General features: G+C 35.8%; 1 protein-coding gene across 2 annotated transcripts; it reads left to right on the top strand.

The window, feature by feature from the left end:
• The first annotated feature begins 7,194 nt into the window (after positions 1 to 7,194).
• On the top strand, positions 7,195 to 10,650 carry LOC105044489 (uncharacterized). Of its 2 annotated transcripts, XM_010922412.4 has the most exons (4): positions 7,195 to 7,971; positions 8,824 to 9,531; positions 10,330 to 10,438; positions 10,552 to 10,650. In XM_010922412.4, exons 1-4 carry the CDS (start codon positions 7,369 to 7,371, stop codon positions 10,563 to 10,565), a joined length of 1,434 nt encoding a protein of 477 aa, XP_010920714.1. In that variant the 5' UTR covers positions 7,195 to 7,368; the 3' UTR covers positions 10,566 to 10,650. The 2 variants fall into 2 exon arrangements, with proteins under 2 accessions (XP_010920714.1, XP_010920713.1); XM_010922411.4 differs by having other exon boundaries at positions 7,197 to 7,971; positions 10,330 to 10,650.

The raw sequence follows: 10,650 nt of genomic DNA, 5'->3' as shown, positions 1-10,650 counted from the left end.
AGCTCTCATGGCATATTTGCATATGTGTATATATATATACACATACGTGCATCGGTATATATTCATATACAAGTGAAATGAGAATATCTATCGATCTAACCAAAGTATTTTTCAATGCAAAATATTCAAAAATTATGGCGAGTTCTCGGTATGGCTACGATGTAAGTGCCATTCCCTGGGCTAATTAAAATTAACTCTTCGAGCCAATCTCATCTTACTAATTTTAATTTGATGAAGGTCCATAGCCCCACACCAAGCCTGAGCATTTTTCTCATAACCACACACTAATTAACTCATCATGCCTGAAACTTTTATTAGGTGTTTGTTTCACCACTCTGAATCCCTTATCGCAACCTTTTTTTGCCTGGAGCTCCAGAACCAGATGATGAACTGATTTGGCGTGAAGGAGTCCATGATTTGCAGGAGATGATGACAGTCCATTTGGGCAAGGAACAACTAAGCTCTTACCCTTCTGATTGTTATTAGGCTATTAGCTTGATCTGTGTATGACCTTGGATTACTTTGAGAGGTCAAAAATAAATTGCTTAATTTATAAATACATCGCCATGATGAGGCAGACATAAGATTTACTGGAAGATACATGAATGTTGCTTTGAATTTCCTCAAATGTATCGAACGTTCATATTTTCTCAAAAAACTATGAACACACGAATAAAATTACCAAATTCACTTCGACACCGACTGCTTACCCAACCCAAGTCCTTTCGATGCAAATTTGCATTTTTGGCATAAATCTGAAATAGATGGAGACAGCCCTGTTCATCAGTATAAAACCATCCCACCTTTTTTTTTTTAATGGAAAAACCTTCCCACCATGGAAAACAGCCTACATGCACTTCAAGACTTGTACTGAGAACTAGAGATTGATTCTTGTGCAACTTGTGAAAAAAGTCCATGGTACAAGTTTTTCAGCATGAAAGTTTGAGTACATTACCTTTGGAACTTAGCAAAATTAGCTGCTTCAACTTGGCTGAGAATAACTGGACTTTAAGATTATTGTTTTTGACTAAGCTCACGTGTGGCACCTTTGGTCAAGGAACAAACGGATCAAGTCAAATCGAGGTATACATAACCCTTACCAACCTGATTTGATGTTCAAAGCTCTGGCCCTATGGGTCATTTGGATTATAGACCTAACCCAAACCCAAATTGAAATGTTCAGATTCAAGTCGAATCAGAAATGCAGATTAAATCAAGCATAAAACTATCCATTTACGACTTAAAAATATAATAATTAATAATTAAATATCAAAAATTAAAATTTTAAATAAATTAAGGAATTAATTAAAAATATAAATTTTATTTTGTGTTTTAAATTTCATCCAAGAAACTGAACATTTTTAATATACAATTTTACAAATTATAACTATTAAAAATATGCATTGATTATTTAAGATTATTACAAATAAGAATCCATCAAAATAAATAATAGATGTTTAATGTAATTAGTGAAAATAAGTGAGAGTAGATGGGGTTGTCGACACAAAAAATGATTCCATAGCAGGTTTACTGACCGGCATCTTTGGAAGTTGGCTCAAATCTCTCGATCTCATGATGGTTATTTTAGAGGGCGTGCACTATCCTCACTACATCAAAATCTTCTCACACTACACCTCTAAAATTATTACTATTATACGACAATAATACCCTCATTCAAGGTTAGTACTGTATTGACTTATTTAGGCTGCATTAAATATTACACTGCTCTATGCCTTCTATATTTTGAACAATGCCCTCCATGTGTGTGTGTGAGATTTTTTTTTTTTTTTTTTTTTTTGTGCAGACGATTCCAATTCTTCTCACATATTTCCGGCCACTTCTAAATAACTCTATTTTACAAGCTAAAAAATAAAAACATAGGTCCTCTCCCCTCCCATCCTCTTGGTGTAAAAAAAAAAAAAAAAAAAAAAAAAAAAAAAATAATATATATATATATATATATATATATATATATATATATACAGGCATGTGCCATTTACATTGTTATCATCATCAAAATAGAGCAACTGGGTTGAAATTCTCGATTAGCAAATAAAATGATCAAAGGACTACTATCAGGCCTCAATTACCCACCTAGTGTTGAATCCACGCATAGTACTCGTAAGTCCCAAGTCTAATAGCTCTAGTTTCATTTTTAGTTTTTCAAAAATGAATAATATAATATAAAGGTTTGATTCACTTATTTGTTATGTTAAAAAAAGGAGGTTTGATATTTAAAAATCTTTGGCATGATTGTTGACAGGAAGTGTCTCTATTTGCTAAAATCTTTGTCAACCTTTGACATCTAGGATTATTTCTCTATTTTATTTCTCCTTGCACTAGTCATAGCTTATTTGAACAAGGGTGGCAATTTTGTCATTCACGGTTCTAAATATAATGATTAAACAGAGGACAACAAATAAAAGGATGCACAGCATGAAGATGACGCCGGTAATTGCCATGAATATCGATCTCTTTTGGTTAACGGCTATCAAACTCGAGATGAATTATTGGATACTGTTTGTCGTATTGCTTTATCACAAGGATATGTCGTTGTTATTCGAAGATCTATAAAGAAGAGATATATCACCATTGATTGCGATAGAGGAGGAACTTATTGTCCGTGCAAGTTTCCTATGGGGCAAAAGAAGAGGAAGTCGACTTCTAGACTCATAAATTGTCCATTCGAGATATAGGATAAAAGAATAATTGATAAAATCTGAAAAATTAAGATAAAAAATTTATCTCACAATCATCAACCATCTAGAGACGTAGCTGGACATCCATCTTGCAGATGTTGTTCCTGTTGCAGCCAATCTCCTCGCCGCCTGGTCGTCGGGAGCGAGTGCTTGCAAAAGAAGTCTGCACTGATCGGAGATGACTCCGGCGGAGACCCTCCGACGGTCAAGTCAGAGAGGAGATTAGGCAACAGTAGAAAAGAATCAAGGAGCTGAGTGAGAGAGAGAGAGCGAGAGCTGGAGAGGAAGAGTTCAGGGGTTTCGAAAGGAACCTCCTGCAGCACTGTTGCCTTCCCCGTTTTATAGTAGGGCGCGGCATGGCGCCGTCATTAATGGCGCAGACAATGAGAGAATTGTCAAATCGCCGAAGACTTTCAGAGTCGCCGTGGGGCTGTCAAATCATTAGGGTTGACCCATGCCTTAGGTGGGACAATGTCCCAGGGCGGCTACTCCGCATGCCTTTGTCAGGGTGGCGGCCCACAGTAGTCGTACGGCATTCGGAGGAGCCGACCGACTGTATGTCGGTATCTGGTTGAAGAATGTCGGATGGAATCCCAGGGACACTCCGACGGATAGTTGGGGGCGTTGCGGGAGTCGGATATCGGACTCCACAGTTCTGTCGGTCGGAAACGGAGAGGGTCTGCCCGACAGACGTATACTCGGTCGGTGTCGACAGTCGTCGGTCAGCAGAGTCGGACGCTGGTCAGGTGGGACCGACGGTGAGTCGGCGTGAGGGGGACCAGTCGGTATATCCCAACAATTCCAAAGAAGGGATGGTACGTATAAGGGAAATGAGTATGGCTAGTGTAAGTACACGGAAAATTCTTTCTTTATTGCGGCAAGATAATCCGAAGCTACAAGCAGTATCAAAGATAATTTACAATGCAAAAGCTAAAATAATTAAAAAGAGTTTAGCCGGTAGAACAATGATCGAAGTTTTATTTGAAGAGCTTGATGAGGGTGGTTTCACTTACAAAGTGAGGTATGATGAAGATAATCATGTGACACATTTCTTTTCTGCACATCCTATTTCAATTATGCTGAATAGAAATTATTCTTTCGTCTTTATCATGGATTGCACTTGCAAGACAAACAAATACGAGATGCCCTTGCTTGAAATTCTATATAGGTGTCTCAAGTTTCAATACATCTTTTCACTCTTGCTTTGTTTTTATGCAAAAGAAGGAGGTGGAAGATTACGTATGGGCTTTGACCATGTTTAGCAAAATATTAGGGGTACCAGATTTGTCCTTCTGTGATTGTAACCAATAGAGAATTGGCTTTAATGAATGCCATTTGAGTAATTTTTCCAAAAACTGGTAATCTCTTGTGTGTTTGGCATATTGACAAAAATATTCTAGCAAATTGTAAACTGCATTTTGACAAAGTGGAAGACTGGATTGTCTTTCTATCCACATGGACCGATTTGATAAACTCTTCGGATGAATCATCATTTAATGAAGCTTTACATGATTTTGAAGTGCAATATGAGAAGAAGGAATTAGTTCTCAATTACTGTAAGAATACTTGGCTTCCGTTTAAAGAGCATTTTGTTGTTGCTTTGGACGGATAAATTCCTACACTTTGGAAATCATGTGACTTCAAAGGTTGAAGGTGCTCATGCAAACTGGAAAAAGTACCTTCAAGTTTCATCTGGAGATTTTTGTAAGGTAAAGGAGCGCATATGTCTCACCATTGAAAACCAATTTCAAGAGTTTTAAAGCACGACTTTCCAGCCAGAGAACTCGGGTTCCTCATCATTACCACATTCCATTCTTCAAAGATCTTGTTACTAATGTGTCTACGTACGCTTTGGATGCACTCTTGAAGCAATATAAATTGGCATCCTCTAATTCTGTATTACCGATATGCGAAGGATATTTCTCAAAGACAATGGGGCTTCCTTGTGCACATATGATGAAGATGATGGGCAGTCAAATGCAACTTGTTGAGGTGCATCCTCAATGGAGGATAGATAACCGATCTTTTAAGAACTTTGATGATGGCTTGGATGAAGGTAACCAATTTAGAAACTTGATGCTAGAACTGTAGTGGAAGTATCAATTGTTACCTCTTTTTGAGAAAGAGTATGTTCAAAAGCAAATTTCTCAGTACTTAAATACTTCTACTCCTTTGCTTCTTGAACCCAAATTACAGCCTCACAAAGGTCGCCTATTTGGTTCAAAGAAAAAAAAGGATACTGGTTCTACCAGGCATAATCCCTCAGCATTTGAAATTATAGAAAATCTTAGAAAATGTGGGTCATGCAGAGTTCCTGACCATAATAGAAGCAACTATCCAGGAAAATCTACTACTGCAGATTAGAGCTCTCATATTTTTTCAGGTCAAGTGGATAGTATGAGACTTTCTCCAATGGTAGATTTTAATTCACCATCAGGATTATGAGCTAAATTTAAGAACTAGTGGTAAATGTTGATATATTTAATGGTGCATTATTTAGCTTTCTATCTGTAATTCTCTCTTTTCTTTGTTGCAACAAAATCTCTTGAGTGCATTAAAAGCTTTATGTGGGAAATTATTTTGGTTGAATCTCAAGTTGGTTGGAAAGATCGATTATGTTATATTGTCTCCTTCATGCCTAATGCAATATCTTTCAGATGATTATTTTTAATGGTTGTTCTCTGCGATTAGTCAGATAGTCTGCTTACTCTGCTATATATTAGTCTTTGAAGTTCCAATACGAAACGTACCTTCGATGTAGTTTGTTTATTATTAATTTTTTAACAGATGACTGTAGTTTTTGTAATCCTAATTTTTGACACCTCCATTCATGTTTTCGTAATCTTAATTTTTGTACCGAAGAAATCTTATCTTGCATAGTCTTTGGCCTCTTAGTTGTAATGATTATGTTTTTCTGGCACATTAGTAATAGATCATCTTATAAAAAAAAAGAAAAAGAAAAGAAAAGCAAAGAAACGAAAGGCATGTAGCGGGTACTGTGTTTATTGCACCTGAAACAAGTCAAACGGTACACTAACCTTAAATAACGATAGAATTGTTATATGCAAGCAATAATTAAAAAAGTGCAGTGCGTAAAATTTTTGGTGCAGTGGGAATAGCTGCACCCTTTTAGAAACCGTTTTTTTTCGATATTTTTCGGACATCATTTAAGTAAAAAAATAATTTTTTTATATATTAAAAAATATTTAAAATTTTATTATTTATATTTTTTATATTATTATTATTTTAAATAAATTGATACGATCTATTTATATTTTTCATAATACTCTTTATTATATAAATATTTTTATATATTATATTATAAATATATTATAATATTATAATATAATATAATATATTAATATAATATAATATAATATATAATATTATTATATATAATAATATAGTATAATATATTATATTATATTAATATATACTATTATATATAAAATATATTTTATTATTATTATAGTATTTTATAAATATATAATATATAAAATATATTATATTATTATAATATATTATATAACTATTATATTTTATTATTATAATATATTATCATATATTATAATAGTATATTATATTGTTATATTATTATTTATAATATTATAGTATAAAATATTAATATATTATATTATTTTTTGTAATACATTATTATAATATAATATATATTATATTATATTATATATAATAATATATAATAATATATATTATAATATATTATACTCTATTATTATAGTATTATAGTATTATCTAAATATGTAATATAATATATTTTATTATTATATATTATTTTATTTTATTATGACATATTATATTATAAAAAATTATTATATTATATTATTTATTATCATATATTATTATAATATAATATTATATTATATTAATATCTTATATTAATATAATATAATATATACTATATAATCTTATTATATATAATAATATAGTATAATATATTATATTATTATATATTATATATTATTATATTATTATAATATATTATATAAATATTATATTATATTATATTATTATATAGTCAAGGATATATTAGGAACGAAATAAATGGATTACTTTTTCGATTGATGAAAATATGATTTAGTCACCTCTTAAATGGATAAGATTTTTTTTATTTTATTGATAAATATTATTTATAAAAAATAATTTATTTATTTTTAAAATTATAAAAATATAAATAAATTAATTAATAAAAAAATTGATTTATTTTTTTATAATATTTACCCATAAAACAAGAGGGGGCTCAATATTGCTTTTCTAGTTGGAAAGAAAAATTTTTAAAATTTAAGCGTATCTTATGCTATTGGTCTTATATTTCTAGGGACGACTGTGAGTCTGCGACCACTCTTGCAAATTCGTTGTGGCGTGCCCAAAGACCAAAGTTTAAACCTTGATCGACTCCTGGGCCCGCAACGAAAGCGTCGTATCGGAGAGCTGCGTGAAATGGCAATCCGGTCGTCGCTTGGTCATCTCACCTCTTTACTCTTCCACCAAATGTCGAACACCCAGTGGTTCCATTAACGAATTTCGTCTTTACTCTTCCTTTCCCAAGGCTCCCAAGGGCTTGATTCCTCCTTCCTCTGCTACACTCCAAAACTTGGAAATCCCCGAAATTACCACCATCATCGATCGAGAGCCCATCCTCTGGTCCTCCATGTCCAGCTCAATGAAGCTCCCCCTCAAGCTCCTCGTCGACAAGGAGAAGAACCGCGTCGTCTTTGCCGAATCCGACATAGATTTCGTTAACATCCTCTTCAGCTTCCTGACTTTGCCCATCGGCATCATCGTCCGCATCCTCGGCAAGAAATCCTCCCTCGGCGCCATGGACCGCCTCTACGAAAGCGTCGAGAATCTCGACGCCCGCTACTTCCAGACCGCGCCCTGCAAGACAATGCTCCTCCACCCCAAGAACGTGTCCGGGTTCCCATGCGAGGGCCTGGCTCTGAGGGTCGATGATTCGGAGCAGCTGGTCTACTATAGATGCCCCAAGAAGGGGTCTACCTGTGGTTTTAGCTCGGTTCCCGGAGTTCGGTGTCCCTGTGGGCAGGTCATGGAGGTGCCGTTTCCTGCGAACAATTCGGACAGTGCGGACGGATCGGACGGAGTTTTCGTTAGGGGGGCAACGAGCTTCATTGTCAGCGATGATTTGTCGGTGAAGCCGGTTTCGATGGGTGCGAGCCTGGCCTTGTTCCAGAAGCTTGGGATCGAAGATGGAAGTGTTCTGGAGAAGAGGAATGTGGAATTGGGTGCAGAGGAGGTGAGTTCATCCCTCTGAGTCTCTAAGTCTTTTTTTTTTTTTTTAATTTTTTTAATTTTTTTATTTTTTATAAATAAACTTATCCATTTGGATCTGACAAGATTTCAGTAACTCATTTTTTTTTTTAATGAAATTCTATTTTCTACAAGGCCTGTTTTAATGATACAGTGGATTTAGCGCTTTAAAAACGGGTGTTTTGTGCATTAGATGGAAACAGAAACCTAAAAGAAACTGGTCTGTTATCTACCAATCGTTGTCAACAAATGATAGTTCCAATTGGTACCATTCATGTATTTTGGACTATATACTTGTTATTTTAGTTGTCTACAAGGAAATTGCGCTCTCTGATTTCCAACACAAGTATTTATCCATCTTGCCTCCGTGCTTCTTTTGATATGCGAATTTTTCAAAATGCTGGAGCTGGGCCTACTTCTCTTGAAGTATTTGTTTCCAACAAGCCACCTTACAATATTCTTCAGCAACTGTTATTGCATCATGGCCTACAACCTTTTCCATGCACCATACTTTTGGATCATCCTGCAATACCACACCTAGTGCCCTGCAGATCTATACAAGCTTGTCCTTTTGCTTTCCTATCCCAAGTTGGCCTGCCATGCATGTATCATGATGCCCTTAAAATCAAGCCAAGAAACAGTTGCACAAGTTCAGGCGCTGCATTGAAACTGGATCCCCTTGTTGAGAATTTTTAAATGTAAGCTTCGTTTTACAGGAATACCATCAAGTCTAACTGTCTTTTTTCATTGTCAAAATGTTAGTTTTGATTGCCTCTGAAATAAAGCTTTCCTGAAAGATGACGTCTCTAAATTCACGACATCAATGAAATGTTCGTAGGTTTTGCGCTTGCTTAAGAGATCACTGGTATCAAAAAGGCCTTTGACAGACGTATTTTTGCAAGAGCCAGACATGATTGATGATGCAGAGAAGTCATTGAAGTCAATGATGGCAGTCATAACTCAAACCAGAGTGAAATATAGATCAACAGCCACTGATTCCAAGAGAATAAATGTGAAACTTTTCCTAAGCAAAGAGATTGGCAAGGTAGTGTATGCAGAAGCAAGGGAAGACTTGGTGGATCAATTATTCAGTTTCCTCACCTTTCCTTTGGGATCCATTCTGAGGCTCTTGGACAAGCATTCTTCTCTGGGTTGTATTGACAATCTATATGAAAGTGTTGAGCTCTTAAGCAATAACTATAATTACATGAAGTCCAAGGAGTGCTATGATATGCTATTGGCTCCGAAGCTTCCTCCTTATTTTGGTTGTGACAACCAGCTGTTAGACATTGGTGAAATGTGCTCACAAACGATCAAAGTGGGTCATCAGTCCTGGACCAAATGCCGCTGTGAAATGAATCCAAAGTTGCAGACCTCTGGTACTGCAACTGGAGGAGGTTTTGCTAAGGGTTTGACGACGTTCATGGTAACAGACGAGATGGAGGTGACTCCGCTCTCACCCATTTCAGCCGTCCATGTCATCAACAAATTGATGGTACCAATCAACAGTTTAGAGGAGGCACATGCCAGCCTGGGAGAGGCAGAGGTGAGTTCTGAGATTGAAATGCTTATGCTATCCACTTGATTTTCTTGTCCATGTTGAACTCTCAAAAATGGTGGTGCGAGCAATCCATGGTTATCAAAATCTGTGAACCATTCCATGGATTAGCTACAATGAGTCCTTTGCCTTGTTGCCTTGGTTCTGGGTTCCTGATCAATTTGTTGGAACCCAGGGTTTTGTAGAAGTTTTGTTTTATTGAATTTGGTTCTATCCTGCACCAAGTGTGGGAAGTTATTGGAACTCTTCGTTCCAGAGCATTTCCATGTGCAAACAAAGCAAAAAAATGTGAATTGGGATCCAAAGTCAAAACCTTCTTGTTCTTCTTTCCCATATTTATCTGATAGAATATCAACCAGGCAACTCAGAGGGTGTTTGGTTCGTAACCAAAATCGGAATGGGAATGGAAATCAGACTGGCTTGGAATCGGAATCGGAATAGCCAAATCCTTCAAAGGGTTTAGTTCGTGACCGGAATCGAAATCGGAATTGGAATGAAAATTTGAATCCATAGAGGAGAGTAGGGATTGAGTTCTATATAGATTGAGCCATTCCCATTCCACTTTGAAATCGGAATCGAAATGGCACTCCTTCCAATCAAACGGTTGGAATGGGTGTCGTCCATTCCGATTCCGATTTGGGACCCCATTCCCCCCAACCAAATACCCCCTCAATGTAATTGACTGAAAGGTTTGACCAGTGGCAGCTAAATGTAATTCATTTCTTCCTATCATTCAATTGTGAATGGTTTTTGATCTGGTATGTGCATTTTGTTTTTCAATTGCAGGCACTGAATTTGTTGAGGGCTTGTTTGATCTCACGCACGGCCCTAAGTGATGTCTTCTCGCCGAGTTTGTTGATGTTACTAGATGAAAGATGGTGTGGCCAAAATTATAGTAAGTCACTTCCCTGAGGGCATCCTACCAAGTCTCTTCAGATGGCTGTATGTTTATTTTGCTTGTTTAATTTGTTTCACCTTTCTTGGTGGTCTCTGGACATACATTCTCAGGCATTGCTAAATGATTCCATGGCTGCTTTTTATCCAAGGGAATGGATGCAAACGCCAAGTTAATTTCATGAAATGTTCGATGGCCTCCAAGGTCATATA

The sequence above is a fragment of the Elaeis guineensis genome, chromosome 5, assembly GCF_000442705.2.
Source record: "Elaeis guineensis isolate ETL-2024a chromosome 5, EG11, whole genome shotgun sequence".
NCBI lineage: Eukaryota > Viridiplantae > Streptophyta > Magnoliopsida > Arecales > Arecaceae > Elaeis > Elaeis guineensis.
The sequence above is the reverse complement of the archived record's forward strand: the minus strand, read 5'-3'. Positions and strand labels throughout refer to the sequence as shown.